At 51.0% G+C, this 19,560-nt stretch overlaps 1 protein-coding gene across 3 annotated transcripts in view; it reads right to left on the bottom strand.

Moving 5' to 3' along the window:
• Positions 1–1,961: 1,961 nt before the first annotated feature.
• ANKH (ANKH inorganic pyrophosphate transport regulator) overlaps positions 1,962–19,560 on the bottom strand; it is a 128,958-nt gene continuing 111,359 nt past the window's right edge. For 2 of the 3 annotated variants that reach the window (XM_006733171.3, XM_081825914.1), the window contains exons 9-12: positions 8,908–9,037; positions 6,320–6,443; positions 5,616–5,715; positions 1,962–4,020 (exon numbers count right to left, since the gene is read on the bottom strand). In XM_006733171.3, coding sequence (XP_006733234.1) covers positions 3,907–4,020; positions 5,616–5,715; positions 6,320–6,443; positions 8,908–9,037 — 468 coding nt within the window. In that variant the 3' untranslated portion in view covers positions 1,962–3,906. The other variant, XM_081825915.1, reaches the window with a different exon arrangement.

Genomic DNA, 19,560 nt, shown 5'->3' on the forward strand with positions numbered 1-19,560 from the left:
CTGGCTGCATGTGGACCACAGAGGTCTCAATGCTACAAAGGGCCCTGTCTTCTGAAGCCCCGCCCAGTGACAAAAAAGGGGCGGGACTTATAACACAGAAGGCCCCTTTTACTGGGCTGTGCCTCACTTTGAAAACTTCATCCTATGTTTAGGGGTCAGCTCACCTGAAAAAGAAGAGGCCAGAAGCCAGGACTGGTTGGAACACAACAGTGCATGCTGTCCTGGGCACTGGTCTGCCTAGAGATTCAGGGAAGTAGAAAGATTTTTAAATACAAGAACATATTTCTCAAGGTCATGTCATTGAATTATAAGATTATAAATACTTTTTTTCTTGCAACACAGCCTCTTGGGCTCTCCCACTTTAGTCTAGAATTAAGGAAAAACCCTCTGGTCAGAGAACTACTGAGTCTTTAAATTGTTTTGTTTCTAGAAACTAAGAGTACAAAAAAAAAAATTACTCTCTTCCTCCCCCCCCTTCCTTCCCATAAGACCCCAAATGGGGAACAATTAGGGTAGGGAGCTGTTGAGTTTTTTTCACTTCTTACTCTAAACTATCACTGAAGAACTTTTGTCATACTTGGGAAATATAATGACTATCTCAACCCTGAGAGAGATCCAGAAAAGGCTTCCTGTGAGGACCACTTAGCTGGACCCTGGCTGGGACGTGCCCTGGGGTTTGGAGAACTTTCAGTCTGATGGAGCTGGGCTATGGTGGAGCCCCTCCCTGGGCCTCCCTCCTCGTGGTCCCCTGCCCTCTGCATCTCCCAAAGTTATTTATTGGTAGGACTCAAAGAATGAAAAAGTGCATTTGATACCATACCAAAGCTTTCCTTGGGCCCACCCGATATATCCTAAACAACACTAAAAGCTATTCTTTCTGAAGGTATCAACCATCCATGGACATTTCCAAAGCCAAGCCACCTGCTCAGGCTGACCCATGAAACAGACACAGAACAAGACCTTTGGAAGAAGACAGACCCAACACAGGCAGCAAGGGACCATGCCTGGCTTCCACTCCCGTGCCCAGATGGAAGAATCCCAATCAAGTGAGGGGTTCTGGCCACCGTGCAAACCTCTCAACATGCCCCTGAGCCTCATGGCCGACAGGTCCAGCCCTATCATGACTTTCCTGGAGCAAGCCTCGCCTGGTTCTTTCCGCTCACTTCTTGGGCATCTGATGCTCTGTGCCACCAAGCTCTGAGTGGAACAGAGCACACGACACCTTTATGTTTTAGAAGGACCTGGCATAGGACCCTCAAAAAAGCGAAGAAGCCTCTGACCTGGGAATACCGTCAGTGCAGAAAGACTGCTTTGAGCTTCCCCAACTCACTTCTCAGCATTTTAAAACGGCTTTATGCCCCTGTCGTTATAGATTATATTTGTCTACATGTATCACCCAACATGGAGAAGGTCATGCCTGGTCTTTTCATGGTCCTTGACATGTGACTCTCCCAGGTACCACGCCCTTCTAATTATATCTGTCAGCTGAGCGACTGGCAATAAAAAAGAAACCTGTGTTGGGGAAATTTTTTTTTTGGTCGGCAAACTCAAAGGCGTGGCCCTCCTTACTCTGAAAAGTGGGAAGGAGCAGTGTTCCTTTCCTGTCTAAGGCTGCCAATACCAAGTCTTGCTCTAGAAGCTGAGGTGTGTGTGGTAGGCCATGAATGAAGTTAAGCCGCCCATGTGAAGGAACCGTGTGAGGTACGGTGTGCTTCGAGGCAGAAGGTTTTGGACACGTCCTGCACAGCCTCTGTCATCGTGGTCTTCCCGTGTTCTCTGAGACGGGCGCCACATATTTATGGCCCGTGATGTTCATCATCGACGGTGTCTCTGAGGTTCTAATGACACATTCTAGTTGTGTAATGAAGGGTCTCTAGCTGATCTTTCCCCGACTTCGGAAGAGGTGGCTTTTTCAATTTGATCTTTAAGTTCCAGCCGCACAAGCATGAGATAGTCACACATTAAAAAATACTGCTGTTTAATTTTCTAGTCATGTACTTTTAAAAAGCTGATACAATTAGACGTTTTTTTTTTCCCCATCTTCTCAGATCTGCCCCTGAAACCACCCGAGAGCTACGCATCTTAATTTCTAGCACTCATCTATACGGAGGAAAAGTCTCTCAGAGGAAGCCCATGAAAATTTGTCCCCACGGTGGACACACCCAAGGTCACTTGATGTCCAGAAATATGAATGCAGCCCTGTGATGTTCGTGGCTGACTTTATGCCCTTACATTCTTTTTTTTTTTTTTTAACGAGGAACAATATTACACAGCACTGAAAATAATAAACACAAAAGGCTTGCCTTTTTCGCCCCTTCCAGTGTGTATTTCCATTCTCACTGTTGTCCATGCTAGCTGACCCCATTTATACCCCCGTTACCCATAATGAAAAATAGTTCTTTCCTCATTTATTGATCCTTACATTTATATACAAATGACAGACTCTGTAGAACTGCTGTAAATAAGATACAATGTTCATCGATACAATACGTTTCAACTGCAGGTCTGTAGAGCACAGGAGTAATCACCGTATTGTATTAGAGACATTTTATTGAAAATGCGAAAATAGGAAATGTATTATAGCCTAAAATAAATTACATAACATATACAGTATATATTTATATCTTTAAAATATTTTTGTGTTTAGGTTCTTTCCGTCTAGGAATTTTGACTAAATCAAGAATTTAGTGAACTGTGTCCATAATTTTTTTAAAGAAAAAACCCGCTTTCCAAAACTTAGAAAAATATACTGCACTAAATGGATTTCAAATGTGTCATTTCAGGGAATATCACATAGTGACTTTGCTATCGCTTAGAAAATGTCTTGCTTTCTCATGTGGTGTGAATTACCTGCCCCGCATGGTTATGAGTACGAGTAGCGGAACCAGGTAACGAATCTACTTCAAAAGTTACGATACAGCAACCTGGCATTAGAATGCTAGATTATGACTTAAAGCTTCCTTTCACTTTAAAAAAACTAAGAGAAAACTCCGTTTCGCTTGCTCTAGCGCCATCTTCAGGAACGGTGAGTGACAAACAAGCCTTCGGGGAAGTCATGCCTGAGGATGCTGACGTTTGGAGATGCGCTTTTGTGACAACTTAAAAAACTTAGCTCATGTATGTACACGGCGGGGCCTGAAAAGTGGGAGCTCGCTCCAACCTAGGAAAATGCAGGTGAAATGCTATCGTTCAGTCTGCCACTCCCCCAGCGTCTCGAACCTTCCCCCGGGAGGTCAGGCCCGCGCGTCCATCCGTCCGCCCGGCCGTGCAGTGCGTTCACAAAGGCACTGGTCAGTGTGAGCGGCCAGGCCAGGCTGCCATCTGTCGCGGACGCTCTGCACGGCGGGGGAGGGGGGTGGCTGGGCGTTGGCGGCCGCAGGCTGTGCAGGGTGGAAGGCCCCCGGGGCTGCGTCTCTCTCTGCACAGCCGTGTTCCTGGGAAGCCAGCCACAGAGAGCCCAGCTGTAACCTGTGGATTCGGAAGAGCGATGCGGAGGGACAGGGTCCAGTCGGGCCTGCTGGGCGGGGGCGGCCGAGGGCGCTGATGGCCCAGCCGCAGTCCTTTGGTTCTGAGTGGAGATTGTCCGGGGGGGGGGGGCGGGAGGAGGAGGGGACGGGCTGTTCTAGAGGCAGCTGCGTCTTTGGGATTTCGGGGGAAGTGGGGGCGTGAACTCATTGTTCTGTTTGTGTGTCCAAAGCAATGGCAGGGACCACTGTTGGGGTCCCCACAGCCGAGGGAGCATACCCAGTATGCCGCAGAGTCTACACGAAACCTCTAGCAAGGCCTCTTCCTTGACCCAAACCCAAACCCAAACCCAAACCCCAGAGCAGAAGAAAGAAAGCACGAGGGAGAGGAGATGTCGCTGAGCTGCCACCTGGCTGCCCTGCTGTCCCCACGTCCGGCGCCTTAGTCGTTCTCCTCTCGCATTTCCACCACGTCTGTCCCCTCCTCCGCCGGCGGAATGTCCGTCATGGCCGAGTCCTCCCCCTCGGCCGCCGTCTCGGTCTCTATCTTCTTTTTCTAGACCCAAAAAGACTCATGAGTGTGGGGCTGTGACGGGGACGCGTCACCGCAGAGCCACGAGCAGGGAGAGGCCGCCAGGGTCTCAGGGGGCCCCTCGCTGCAGACCTGGGTCCCGTCTCTGGTTCGGGTGACCTCCCCGCGGCTGCATCTGGGCTCCGTATATTCCTGTCAGTCCGGTTACTTACTCGGGGGGCCGGCACTGTGCTAGGCGCTTTGGGGGATCCTGGCTGCCCCGTCCCCCTGCCCTGGGGCCCCCCGCCCCCCCACATGCAGACTGTTCTCCCCTCCAGGCCACCCCAGGTCTGTGTCTCTCTCCCACCCTGCTGGTCGCCTGTCCTGATTTCCGGCGACCGCACAGCCTTGTTGGCCACCTTGCGGTAAATGCCTCTCCGGGCCCTGACCTCTTCTCCTTGGGGGCCAGCTTCTCCAGTGCTGCCCCCCAGCCCCGCCATTCTCGGCTCACTGGAGACCCTGTCATTACCAACACCCTTGGCATCACTGACAGGCCAGCTTCAAGGACACGGTCCTCCACCTCCCGCCACGGTCTGCCTCTCCTTTCAGGCCCCTGCCCCCACGACCCATGGGCCTTCTTGCCTCCTCTCCCTGCGCATCAGCTTAAATGAAATGCTCAATAGTTATCATCGCTTCTGTGCCCTGCCCCTCTTTTCTTTAATCTCATTTGTAGGTAAAACCCTGACCTTGGTTGGGCTTAAGCCTCTGCCAATTTCAGCCCTCGCCACCCAGCTGCCGTGGCTGGGGAATCACACTGGGGAGCCCCGGCGATCCATCCTTTGGCCGCTTCCCTTCTCTACCCCCCTCCACTCCCTGGCTAATCCTGTCCCTCCTGCTCCCTAAGTAGTCATAATCTTAGGACTATACCCCCAAACAGTTAGGTAACCCTGCAGGATAAATGAATTATGTCCTAACGGTGAGTACACAGTGTGTGTGTGTGTGTGTGTGTGTGTGTGTGTGTGCGCGCACAGTGGGCAGTTGAGAAGACTTCCTGGAGGGGCATGGGATCTGAGGTTGAGGAGAGGAAGGGCTTTGCAGAGGCAGAGTGGGGAGAGGGCATCCTAATCACCCAACATTTTTTAGACTGGTCCTTCCTCAGTGATAAAGTCTGACTTTATAACGACTTAAAGGACGGATCGGTTTCAGCATTTTCTTGCATAGTCAAAGCATTATTTAGTTTCTACAATTTGTATTCTCCCAAGGCAACACTAGGATGCAGCATTGTATCCTTTCAGTCGTCTCTCCTGAGCAATCTGGCTGCCCTTTGAGACAAGGCGGGTGTCAGGAATAATCCACATAATGGGTATAAGGAGTAACCTACAAAACAACATACTAAGGTGTCCCCTTGTTAGCGAACCTGACCTAGGACTGAGCAACTCTGGCCACGAGGGTCACTCACACGCAGGAGGGGCCCCGGAGTTCTGGTGAGCAGTGTGGATCCAGCTGAGGTGGAGCATGAACGGGAGGTGCCACCGCCCCGGCCACCTCTCGCTGTGGGTCCACAGGGAGCTGCTCAGGATCCCTGCACCTGGGGAGGCTTCACAGCCCGGGCAGGTGCATGGGTCTGCAGCCAGGCTCACCTGTTTCCGATAGACGTAGCACGCGGCTATGGCGACCATGGTGGACTCTCCCACAAACCCCGCCAGGAGGGAGCCCACGCCCAGGGTGGCTCCGTGTACCCTGGGATGAGAACACAAAGGCCATTTGTCTGTTAAAGCCGTGCTGAGGCACAGGTAGAGTGGAAACCCAGCCCAGGAAAGGTGCAGACAAGAGAGGAACCAATTGCCCCCCCCACCCCAAGCTCTGCTAGAAGGGCTGCACCTGATACGCGGCTCCCCTGTGTGGGGAGGGGACCTGGAGCTCCGAGGTGAGCTGTCCCCTACTCCCCTTCCGGATCTTGGCTCCACGCTGCTGGCGGGGCCGTGGGCCACGGCCCCCTCACTCGTGAGCCCACAGCCCTTCCTGCGCTCGTCTCTGTACAGAGATGGGAGCTCTGAGGGTGGGGGTCACGACGCCCTTCCTCCCTGTGCTTTCCCCCTTCCTGAGCCTGCCGCCCGTAGCAGGTGCTCAGTGAACAGCGTGTATGGGCCTGACCCCAAAAGTACTCTTCTAGAATGTTGCTGAGCCGCCTTCCACCTACTGCCTGGACAGAGAAAGAAGGTATCACTCTGCATTTCTAATCCTAGATATGCTTGGGGATGCCACATGAACATGCAGATGTTCTTAAGTGGCAGAAGGACCCACAGCCCCCAAGCCCTCCCCTCCCCGCCCCCTGACAGCATACCCCAGGTAGGGCAGGACCACGAGGCTGGTGATGAGGACGATGATCCGCAGCACGGAGCTGGGGGCCAGGACAAAGGTCTTCTTCAGCGTCATCAGCCACCCGGTGAGATGGGCCCTCACAGTGACTGAGGGGACAGCAAAGGACTGGTCAGTGGCACCCTGCTTCTCCCAGTCCTCAGCCTCTGCCCCATGCCTTGCCAGCACACCCGAGGTCGTGGGGTGGCTGGGTGAGGACCCAGGCCTTGCTGCTGCGGCCCCGGGCTGGCCGCCACATCTTCCTGCCGGGGCTCCTGAGCCTGCTTCTGGGCCTGCCATAGCCCCGTCCCTACCCAGGCTGCCTCCTCACTGCAGCCCTTAGCGCCCAGACAGAGGGCTGCAGGCAGCTGCCTTTCCCCGCTGTGACTGCCGTCTGTCTTCGGCTGGCCTGGCCTGCCCACCGCCCCCCTGCCCGCCAGCCCGGCCTCAAGCTCTGATCTCTGCTCTCTAGAAGAGAGGACGCAGAAAAGCCACACCTTGCCAGCGATCCAGTTTGTGCAAGAGGAGGGAAGCTGGACCAGAAGGCCCGTCTTCCTGGGTGGGGGAGGGCGGGGGGAGGACCGTGGAGACCAGAGCGGGGAGAGGGAAGGATGGGGCTTCCCTCGTTCCTTCCCAGCCATCCCGGACTGCTGGCACCCTCCTCTCCTTCCCTAACAGCCCCCCTCGTCTCGGTCGGTCACTATTCCCAAGGACCTCGCAGTGCATTCCGGGGCTGGCTCCACATCCACCCTGGTGCAGCGCGGGGCAGGGCAGGGCGCCCGGCCTGGGCACAAACGAGGGCTCTAGGCGCGGACTGCGTGGGGGGCCGTGGACACCCCGGTCAGGAGGAAGGGCCTGGATGTTTACATTTGATCTGCAACTGCAAGGGGCTGTTGGAAGCTATGGCCTAGTCCTCCCAGGGTGGGCAGCGCCAGGCAGACTCCTGGGGTAAAAACTCATGTCCAGGGCACATTGGGAGGAAGACGCTCCTGTCTTCCTCGTCTCATGGGAGGCCCTGCCTGCCCAGGGTGGAGGCCTTGTATTATGAGGCACACACACACACTTGGGTTTGGCTGAGGCAGAGGGTAGGGGTGCCCACTGGAAGGCCGGTGGAACCCTGCAGGTTGCAAAGACAGATGGGGCCTGATGGCTGGCCCGAAGCCTTAGTGTGACCGACACAGAAGTGAGTCGAGAGATTAAAAACCAGTCCAGTCCCAGCAGGATTTGTCTGGGACCCCCAGCTCCTCCGCCAGTTGAATCTGGGGAAGGAGCGGCCGGTCCTTAGTCTCCAGCAGGGGGCAGCCTTGCTCTAGGTGGGGTCACCTTCCACAGCGTGGCTCCCCCAGTGTCCCCTTGAGAAAGACCAGACACCACCCCATGGCTGCGATCTTCCACTCCTCCACTTCTTCCACAGCCGGGAAGGTGACACCTGAGAGGCCCGGCCTCCAGAAATGCTCGGCGTCCAAGAGCAGGGGTGGCCTACGATCTAGTGCCCGGATGGCCCCACCGGCCCTGGCCTCCTCCAGCTCCGCGGCCCGTTTCTCAACCGTGGCTTTGTCCATTCTGCCTTCTCAGCTGAATGCTTTAGTGGCTTATTTGGGCATTAATTTTCTTCTTAGGATTTTATTTTTATGTCATCTCTATACCCAACGCGGGACTCGAACTCACAACCCTGAGATCGAGAGTGGCAAGCTCTTCCGTCTGAGCCAGCCAGGCGCCCCTGGGCAATACGTTTTTGAATAAGTAATGGCATGTGCTTGGTATGGAACTGAAAAGGGGCAACTGACTCCCCCAGGCCCTGGTCCTGTTCCAGAGGCAACAGCTGGTGCCAGTTTGGTGAGTTACTTCCAGGAACAGTGAGTGGACACCCAAGCACTCACCACGAACTTGACACACAGATGAACAAGCATGTGTGATACACCTGTTACAGAAAAGTAGATGCTAATCAGCCATTCTGCGGCCTGCTCTTCTCATTTAATAAAGAACCGCCTCACTCCCTTATAGTAAACCTCCTCCTACGGTATTGGTTTGGGAATTTTCAGCCTGGCTTATTTTTGGCTATGGACATTTTTCTCTCTGGCCATACGCCGTCTGGCCTCAGCTCTGCCCCCAGATTCTTAACTCCAGCAGTATTTTTCTGTCTTTGTCCATCTGCAGGTTTTAGCAGTCTATCTGCCTTTTTGCTTATGTTACTTTTTAAATAACGTATTATAAAACTGACTTCGGAGGATATAGTTCTAAGAATTTTAACACACGCACAGATCTGTGTAGCCATCACCACGACCAGGGCACGGGACAGTTCCAGGGCCCCCCAAAACTCCTCACGCTGTCCCTTTGGGTGTGCTTTCTTTTTACTGTGTCTGCGACCTCTGTCCTTGAAGAAACAAATTATGGCTGTCCGATTTGTTTCTTGAACTTGCAACCCACTAGGTAATGTGTTGGCACCTTTCCAATCCACTGTGACATTTTACTGTTCCTGTTTGGGACATCATCGCAAACATTTCCAAAGAAAGAAGACTGCATCGGGCATGAGGGTAGACAGGAATTTTCCTTTCATTCTCTGTCTGTCTTTACCTGGAACCGGGAAGAAGGAGAAGATGCGCAGGGGAACAACGCAGAGTTCTGCAAAGGCGAAGTCCACTCCAATGATGTCTATCAGAATTTTCTCGGAAACGTTGGGCGTCCAGAACATCACGAAACAGAGCTGGGGGCAGAAGGGACAGTCAGCAAGGTCGTTAGCAGGAGCGTACATGAGTGAAACGACATCAAGGCAGGTGTTTCGTGACCCCGCGGAGCTAGGAAGGAGGGCGAACCTGCCCGATCAGGGGGCTGGTGCATCAGTCCTCAAACTGCCGCTGTCCTGCCTTGTTCTCACCTTTGGACACGGGCCCCGCCCATTTGGCACAGGTGCCCCAGAGGGACCCCCAGAGGGACCCCTGCAGCGGGGCTACTGAGGGAGACCAGTTGCTCTCATGGAAGGCGTAACTAGGTTGCTAAGCAGCTCAATGAGGTCAGGGTGAACGTGCTCAGTCATGGGATTTTTACAGCTTTCCCCCAAGAGTGAGAAGTGACCCGAAAGCACCTGGACTACATCTGCACGCGCAGAGCCACACTGAATCAGCGCACCTAACGAGAAAGGAAACAGTGAGACTTAAATTCATGATGGGTTCGGGAGCTTTTCAAGGTCTTGTTAAGAGAATAAGAGACAACAGCCACGGAATGTGCACTTTTGGAGAGCAGGTGGGCAAGGAGTACAAGGATTTAACAGACACCCCCGCCAAAACAGAATTTTAAACTGACGGGGTGGGGGAGGGGAGCGAGTTGCTTCCAGCCCTTCCCCCCTCACCCCATCAGGAAATGTGGCAACAGGCCCTTCTGGAAGTGAGGGCAGGGCCAACAGGAGGCCGGTGGAAAGTCTAGTTAGTAAGCAGCTTGTCCAGTCGCCCCTGCACAGCTGGTGACTGTGGCCCCTGACCTTGGCAGGACCCTGGAATTCCATCTCTGCAGTGGAGGACAGTTGCTGCCCGGAATCCGGGGGATTAAGGGAAGGATGACGTCGAAGCTCCTGTCTTCTTCCTCTGTTCAGCTCCCGGAACACAGGAAACCAGCTGCATCCTTTGGGGGGAGGAGACCCAGGGTTCTGGAGGCTGGAGGCTCCCGGTGAGGCAGAACCCCCTCCCGTGCCTGACCGGCCACCACGAGGCCCACACAGGGCATCGGCCGCCCCCACACGGCAGGGCTGCCAGTCGGCTTCTGATGCCCGCCCACGGTGAGGAGACAAGCAGGGATCACCAGACTTTGAGGAAGGCCTCTAAGTTGAAGAGGCTCAGACAGAGGGAAAAAAAAATTGGAGGAAACAGAGACAAAGCAGAGAGACAGAGAGATGGACAGGTGTGTGTGTGTGTGTGTGTGTGTGTGTGTTTGGGCGTGTGTGTGTGCGCACACACAGGGAGTGAGAGAGAGAGGAAACTTTCCCCACTGATATTCTCAGAGTGATAGAAGATCCCGCATCTATGAAACAAGGCCCAAATGGAAATGTTATTTCAAAAAGGTGGTTAAAGAACAAGAAAGGTACTGCCGAAAATTAAAAAGATTAAGTCAGAAATAAGAAATTCACAAAACGACAGTAAGATAAAGTTGAAGAAATCTATAACAAAGATGGAGCAGGACAAAGACATGGGAAGTACAGGAGAATGGGTTAAAAAAATATAAATAAAGGACCAATCTAGGAGGCACAAATTCAAGTAATATGAGTTCCAGAAAGAGAGAACAGTGAAAATCTGAGAGCTGAAAGATACGACTTCTAAGACCATCGTGGGGTCCATCAGGTGGACACAGCACTGTGGATGAAGGAAGACCCGCCAAGCACAGCACACACAATGCTGGAGGCAGAGACAAGATTCTAGGAGCTTCCAGCAGTGGATAGCTAGAAAGCTCACACCGAGAGTCAGAAGACACGGGCGGTAAGTGAGTAGGGAAAATGGTTTCTATCCTAGAACTCAGAACCAAATTGTCAATCAAGTGTGCTGGAAGAAAGACACCTTCAGGTGTTCAAGGCCTCAAAGAATTTCCTTCCTACACAACACTTTCTCAAGAAGACACTGGGGGTATCCTCTGCCAGAGCAAGGGAGGAGTCATGGATGAAGAAAAATTACAGGATTGATCTCAAGAAAAAGGCCTGGGGAATCCCTGGGATGGGATCAGGGAAGATCCCAGAAGGGCCGAGAACAGGCCCACGGGTCAGCAGATTTGCACTGGAGCTGGTTGGAATAGACCTCATATGTGGGGTGCATGCAATGAAGGGAACATGTGGGAATAAACTAGTGGCAAATAGAAAGCTGAGAAAAATTATGAATAGGACAATGATGGTGGTCCAGGGAAAACTACAATTTTTTCAAGAAAAGAAGGGAATCAGAGCTAGCTGTCAAGAGTTTGCCACAGTCGGAATCCATCGAAAGAGCTGCGGAGCTGGAGGGGTGCCTAGGAATACAAAAAGTGGGGAGTGCGCAGGCCGGGGGAAGGGCTGTTGGTAACAATCCTTACGGAACGGACTTTTTAAACTCTGTGTGTGTACAACTGATTAACAAACCCTGAATGAAAACATGTAATAATACAACTTTGGAAGAGAATGCTAAACACCTGCCAATTCCACCAAATATTTTCTTGCTTCAGGTGCAAGTGATTCTTCTTTAAAATGAAAGTGAATACATTCTAAAATGAATCACAATCATGTAAAAACAGAACGCTGAAATTTCAGAATACATGATCCTTTAGGCTTTGGGTAAATTAAGTTTCACGGAATTAGGCTGATCCCATTAACTACGTTGTGCTAACTGGAAGATCTATTATAAATGTAATGGAGCTTTTATTCTATCATGCATTCTTCAGTATCTGGAAAGAATATTCCATTGCATTTCAAAAGTGGCAGATGTACAATCATTTAACCCTCCTGCCTAATGCCAGTACTCACACCCAATTTTTGACATGAAGGGAAAAGTACTTCCTTAGATCTAGTAACCCAGAGCTCAGCGACTTTATTACCTAGTGGCCTGGACAAGTGGCCTTGTCATCTTTTTCCACTGCAAAGCTGTCAGCCTGAAAGGGTGAGGTTCACGCCTACAGCTTGGGGGAGGCGGTGGGGTGGGCGAGGGAGGCAATTTCATGCAATTAAAACTTCAAAATGACACTGAGCATGGGACTGGGACACAATCCATTTCCCTGATGAAGAGATGGATCATCTCTCCTTCCAAATATTTTCCACTGCAGTAAAGCTGTAAAGATTAAGATAAGTGAGCATCGCCCCAAGTCTGGACTTGCTTTGTGCCTAAGGAGATGTGGAGGGTAAGCTACTCTAAGTTTTCCCGGCTGGAGGGCGTTACCTGGGGCATATTCTCCTAAAAACGTAGGCTTCCAGGAGAATCACTGGTATGCTGTATTTCTATTACAACCAGCGATGATCTGAATGTGAGATAATGCTGCACGTTGCAATCTCTCTGTGTTTTGTAAATCACCATAAAGTAGCCTCTAAGTTCCAACAAACCAAGGAAAAAGGAGGGTGTAACCACACGTCAGAGAGGATGGAACAAGAAAGCATCTGTCGGCAAGCCAGATAATCCCTCCCCCTTGCTTCTCCACGTGGACAATGTTCATCTGGAAACTTTTTACTGCCTTGGACAAAATTATGAGTAAACCTTTGAAGGAGGGAGTGCAATCCGAGGGCACAGCAACAACGAGCTGCCCACGTCACACGGGACGTTTACACGAATCTCAACCTGGACGGGTGGCCACCATTCTGGTCCCTTGCAAACCAAACGCTGAGGTTTGGTGGGTCTCTAACAGATCCTCCAGGAGAGTGGCTTGATATTCCATTTCCAAAATTCCACAGTATTTGACTTGGACCCATGGAGTGACTCTGGTCTCCCTCTGGTCTCTATCTGTGCTAAGCATACCTTAAAGGTCCCTATCAAGGCCACATGCCACCGAGGTGCCTCTTCAGAGTTTTCAGTCACACACACCGAGAGCCTACACTGGGTCTTCTAGAACAAGGTAGCCGAAAGCCGTCAGTCTGGCCTGGGGCTTCAGCAATCCCAGGTAACTGTTCCAAGAGAAGGAACATGGCCTACCTCGACGCTTCCTTTCTTTTCTCCCCCCAAATTTCTAAATATGGCCCCTTTGCCGTGCTTCCAGGATGAAAACGCCCGCTGCCTTCCAGCAAGCTCCTAAGAAAGTGACTATTTCCTGCACTGCCCAGAGAGAAAAACGTGCAGCTTAGAAGTAGGTGTGGTGTTGGTTAAAAGCTGCAATCAATACTTATGTGCAGGTCAACTTCCCCGAAGAATAATAACCAGATCACATCTGACCAGCCTGTTTCAGAAAACAAGAAGCTTCAGAAGTAAACCTAACAAAGAACATTTCAGGAAAAGTGTCATTCTAATGAGTTGCCCGGAGGAGGCTTCCCTCGGAACAAGCCCTCCCAGTTGACCATGACATGCCGTGTTCCTCAAATATTTGCAGAGCCTAATGACATTGAATTTTCCAAACCAGAACACAAACCTAATAAACTACTGACAATGAACAGGATTTGTTCTCCTTGGAGCAGGTGCGGGGTTGGCTTTTTTTTTTTTTTTTTTTTTTGCCCCTGCAGAGCTTGCTGTCAATATTATCTGATTAGGAAGCAGCCGGCAAAACAGAATAACCCACTCAGTGCCCAGATCTGGGTTCTTCTATTTATTCTCCAATAAAAGGAGCCGGGGCTTCTTAGAGAAGTGGCTTATTCGAAGACCAGGTCAGGAAATATATGAGATGATCAGCCTGGAGTAATGTGTCAAAGGACACAGGAACTCAGCAGAAAGAGCTCCCGATGGCCAAAATTGGAACGATTTGAGCACCAAAATAATATAGTATTGAATTATGACCCCCAGTGTACAATAACTACCCAGGAGTCCATACCGATTTGAATAGGGACAAATCTCCCACATAGAAAGCTGAATAATTTATGTATTTGGATGAGGCCGCAGGGAGGTGGAGCATACCCCCCCCTCCTGAAGTGTGGGCTGACCACAGCAACTGCCTCCTAGAGAGAGTACCTTCCAGCAGGGAAGTGGTGAACACAGTCTCGGCCAGGCGATCAAGGTCAAGGTCAACAGTGATTAAGTCATGTTGATTGCATGTATTCTTGGTAAGATGGGAGAACAGCACTTCACCTGGGTCGGCTTCCTCCCCCCAGACCCATAAGCCCGGTCTAACAGAGAAAAACCTCAGACACACCCAAACTGAAGGCCACCCTACACAATACCTAATGAGTATTCCTCAAAACTATCAAGCCCACAAAAACCGAGTTTGAGAAGCTCTCACAGACCAGAGGGGGCTAAGGGACAAGAAGGCTCACTGGAATGTGGTCACGCAGACCGGACCATAGAACACAAGAAGGACACAAGGAAAAAGCTGGTGAAATCAGAATGAACTCTGGAGTTTAATGAATGGTGGGGTTGGCTCCTCAGGTGCGTCAAAAGGGCCCTCGTAGAGCAAGATGGACTGAGAGGTAGCTCTTCGAGCTACCTCCTCAAAGCTTCTGTAAACCTAAAATAATACTAAAAGGTTACTGAAAAAGAAGAAGATCCATGACCCATTCCTCCTTTATTTGACAGACTGTGATTCTTTTTCTGAGGACCAGGCCACTGACTCTGACATTTCTATTTTGAACTTGGAAATACTTCTCTGTGTTTCGAGATACATTCATCTCTAGTAGAGCATGGACCTCTCCAGACAAACCTTCTACCTTCATGATCACTGGCTTTTCCTTTCCATTCATTGCGTTAGCCTCTTTAGAAAACTAACCACCCCTGGGCCACAGCCCTTTTATTCACAATCAGGACAGGACGATCCCAGTTGGTATAGATGCAACCCAGTTGGTATAGATCATCTCATGGCTTGTAATGATGGTGTTGTTCCTGAGAGGCATCGTCCTGAGGCGCAATCTGTTAAGCCGGCTTCACCTGTCGGTACACAGTTGTTCTGTGTCGGGGGCAGTATTTAACTTTTCGTTTCCAAATCTGTATAACAATGATCTAAGCTATGACAAAGTTCTGTCGTATATTAGAATGCTCAATCGGGATTATAGCATGCACAGGGGAGAAAGGAAGCCCTAAGCCTTACAGAAACAAACCCCCTGGGTCTAAGATGCTACTGTCTGAGTCAATGTGACTAGAACCACAGAAGGAGCGTCCTCCCCAAGCCTTGCTTCCTCTCCCACAGAGTCAGTCCCTGCCCTGCCCCGGGACGAGGACTTGGGAATGGGATTTGAAGAAGCCAGTTGTTTCTGTCAGCGTCTGAACGCAGAGAACATATAAACCCAGCTGCTGTGGGACAGCCAAGCCCGCACGTCCTGAGAGGAGCCCATTCCACAAAGAAACATGGCCAAGAGCTCTGGGTTTGACTTCATCTCCAGAAGCTGTTGACCATGCTTTTGAGGAACTCACAAAGCTGTCTTCACTACCCCAAAAACCCAGGATGAGTAGCAAGTCAGAGATTCTGATCCCCTGCAGTTAGAAAAAGGGATACACGCAACTGTTTTTAGTTAACATGGTCAGGCCCGGGCATCATTTTTATTTGGAGATTTTACTTAGAAAGACAAGGTCAATATCCTTTTAATTGGGTTTAAGTGTCCACTGGGTAAGCTAGTGGTTAACCTGCAACAACACCGTGTACAAAGAGGTGCTTATAAGCTTGGCTCTGGATCACGTGCTTGGTGAGTATGTTGATTTACCTTCTGGTGTCAGCTCCCTTCCCGCAGTGCACATGATCAGACCACCAGAACGCCTGTGGCCCCACACTGAGAGCCTGCCCCGTGCATTCAGGGCCCTATCAGCCCCCGGCGCAGTCCATGTGATCAATCAGTCTTAGCTATCATTATCATCAAAGCTTTCCTGGGACCACAATAAAATGTTAACCTTGGAGTCATCTGGAGGCGGTAAGATTAGGATTGATTTTATTTTCCTCTTTGTACTTTCCCGTTTCCCACAAAGCACATGTAATCTTTTTTCTTTTCCTTTTTTTTTTTTTTAAAGATTTTATTTATTTATTTGACAGAGAGAGCGAGAGAGAGCACACAAGTAGGCAGAGAGGCAGGCAGAGGGAGAGGGAGAAGCAGGCTCTCCACTGAGCAGGGAGCCCGACGTGGGGCTCGATCCCAGGACTCTGAGATCATGACCTGAGCCGAAGGCAGACGCTTAACCGACTGAGTCACCTGGGTGCCCCTGTAATCTTTTTTCTTTGTCAGAAAAACATTTTAGCATAAAAAGGACCCCTGTATCTGTCTTCACAGATCAAGTCCATGTGTGCCTATGACAGGGATTTGAGAAATCCTGATTTGGAGGGAGGGCAGCTTTCAGAAGGTGGCTGACAACTTGATTTTCTTTCTTTTTTTTTTTAAGATTTTATCTATTTACCTGACAGAGAGAATGAGAGAGCACAAGCAGGGGGAGCAGCAGAGGAGAAGAAGCAGGCTCCCCACCGAGCAGAGAGCCCAGGACCCTGGGATCATGACCTGAGCTGAAGGCTGATGCCCAACCGACTGAGCCACCCAGGCGCCCCGTGACAACTGGATTTTCATAACCAGTGTCCTGGGGAGCTGCGTCCCGTGTCACGCCAGTTGGAAGGCACGCTGATTTGATTTGCTTGCGGCTGGAGGGGCCCTATCAGAAAAAGCAGGATGCTCTCGGGTAGCCCATGTCTACCTTGCCCGAGTCTTCAGTGAGAGCTGATGAAGACCTGAGGAACATCATTTGGCCTTTTGATTCTTAGCATCAAATTGCGTTGGCAGTAGGCATACGGCAGGGGTGGGGAGTTCAGCAAGGGTTTTGTGGGTCATGGTCATGGCTCTGAGCCGGGCAGGGGGTGAGGGAGTGGGGACTGGGGGTGCCATGGTCAGAAGAGTGTGCTGACTGGCCCTCTGCTCCCTGGTGCTGTGTGAGGGCCGACTGTGGGGGGCAAGGGCAGAAGCAGGGAGCCCCGTCATGGCGGGGGGTGGGTGCCACTGTAACCATGCAGGGAGTCGGCCATGGGCCAGGGAGAGGGGAGGAAGGATCGATTTGGAGGAATTTGCAGTGAGTATTAAAGGGAAGTGCCGGGGGACAGAGGTGAGGCAGGAAGAGGGAGGGGTGCGGTGGGACGTGGACGAGCGGTAGTCCATGTCAGCCTGGAGCCCGGGTGCACTGCAGGCGCCCTTCCAGCCTGTCTGGGCCAGTTTCTCCCTCCCACTTGCTGGCTGCCACCTGAGCTAGAGGCGGTCATTGCGAAGAGCCTTCCCAGTGCGAACAGTGAGTTCACGACCCAGCATTCCATCGGGATGCCTCTTGGAACCAGTGTGAATCCCAGTTTTGAAGGAAAAAAAATATGCCATCTTACTAGAGCAGAAATGACTAAAGCAGACGTAATGTGTGAAAATGGCCAACGAGCCCCATTTCTGGACATCGGTGTTAAAGAGGGTGATGGGGAGCAAGCCTGGGGTAATCGCCAGAGGGGATGAGCTGCTGTCCTGCGACTGGCGCTCTAGGGGACCGCCGATCCATCCTCTGACAGAGAAGGGACAGCAGGGGACAGGGCAGAGGGAGGGGACACTTTCGCGGAGGAAAAAGTCACAGGCAGGGAAAACCTGGAGAGGAAGGGTTGCAGGAATGACAGCACTAGCTAGTGGGGAGGGGCGCCGTCCGGCCGGCGTCTATAAGGTCTGGCTTGCCGACTGCAGTGGGGGAAGGAGATGGGGTAAACCGCATCCATCACACGGACACACAGAGCTTAGAAAAGCACATTACAAAGTGTCTGTGGCGCCCCTGATCGTCTCAGTGTGGCTTGAGGACAGTCACGCTGGTTACACATCTTCCCCGCACACATTCCTGAGAGTCGATGCACAAACTGCCCCCCCCCACCATGTTACACTACAGCCATGGTAAAAAGCTCACGTTCTCAGATGTAGGGTTTAAAGTCAGCTTTTTAAAAGAGTATGAAAACGGAATCATCCCTGCTATGATTTCAATGGAATGAAACTGCCCAGTACACCCCACTAGAGCACTGGGTGCCTCTCTCTCGGAGCGAAGCCCCAATTCTGAGCAAGGCGGCAACGATGCACTTCCAACAGCAGGGGGCGCCATGCACCAAGCCTGCAGAGGGCGCTCCTTCTAGCCGCAGAACGTTTCATGCTTTCCCATTCTTACCCGATTTGAAGAGTACTTATAAAGTTCCAACCTGAGCTTCTGCTTAGCCTTAACTTTCCGTTGACAGTTCACAAACTGAAACTTGCCCGGGGCTGGCGCAGGGAGCACGGGAGTTGTTTGGTGGGTGTAGAGTTTCGGTTTTGCAAGATGCAGAGATCTGTGGATGGATGGTGGTGGTGACCAGAGCGTAGCTGTGTAAATGTACTCAACTTTAACACTTAAAACTTGAAAAACTTTAAAATGTTGCACTTTGACAATGGTTAAGATGCTAAGTTTTACGTTAGGTGCATTTTACTGCGATTAAAAGATCTTTTCATACTGTCATTTCATGATGCAGGTTTAGGTGGAGTTTTGGGGACCCATCTTCACTGTTGTAGTCTCCTCTGAGTTTCCCTAAACAAACCAATCAGCCCCGCAAATCTGCAGGGCATGATGATTTCCTTAAAAACCAGATGCTGGCGAAAAGTGGGAAGAAGCGGCTCTTACCCACTGCTGATCACGCACCAAGAGCTTTCCATCGGTACACACTCTGTGGGGCGCCGAGTGAGAAAGCTTCGAATTCAGTTTATTTACCTTTGGTCCTTTTTGTCCTCCCAATGCACAAGAGGGTCATTTTCTTCTCCCGGATAATGTGAACAATGAGCGGGCAGTCTCCGGGTGTGGGGGTGGGGCCGCCGAGCAGAACAAAGCCTCACACAGGCCGTCCTTGTTGGAGGCACAGGGTCAGCATGGTACCGTGGCCGGAATAAGGCCCATAGTGTCCACTGTCCCGATGGCCGAGGGACGGACAGCCCGTGGGTAAGTTCAGCAGCAGGAATGTGAGACTGGTCACTCTCATGAACCAGACTTTTAACTCTTTGAAAACAGGGCCGACTGGACAAGCTCTTATGGGACAGTGGCTTTTCCTAGTTACCAGCTTGGATTCTGCAGCTTTCTGGCACACAGAGGAGGGGCCTCTGGACTGACGGGTTTTCCCTCCAGGCAGCCCTGAATGGGACGCATTCAGAAGCAGGAATTCTTTTTTTTTTTAATTTTATTTTATTATGTTATGTTAGTCACCATAAAATACATCATTAGTTTTTGATGTAGTGATCCACGATTCATTGTTTTCGTATAACACCCGGTGCTCCATGCAGTACGTGTCCTCTTTAATACCCATTACCGGGCTAACCCATCCCCCCACTCCCCTCCCTTCTAAATCCCTCAGTTTGTTTCTCAGAGTCCATAGTCTCTCATGGTTCATCTCTCCCTCCGATTTCCCTCCCTTAATTTTTCCCTCCCTTCTCCTAATGTCCTCCATGCTATTCCTTATGTTCCACATATAAGTGAAACCATATGATAATTGACTTTCTCTGCTTGACTTATTTCGCTTAGCATAATCTCCTCCAGTCCCACCCATGTTGATGTAAAAGTTGGGTATTCATCCTTTCTGATGGCTGAGTAATATTGCATTGTATATATGGACCACATCTTCTTTATCCATTCATCTGTTGAAGGGCATCTCGGCTCCTTCCAC

The sequence above is a fragment of the Leptonychotes weddellii genome, chromosome 7 (assembly GCF_054177405.1).
Source record: "Leptonychotes weddellii isolate Sample4059 chromosome 7, ASM5417740v2, whole genome shotgun sequence".
NCBI classification, from domain to species: Eukaryota; Metazoa; Chordata; class Mammalia; order Carnivora; family Phocidae; genus Leptonychotes; species Leptonychotes weddellii.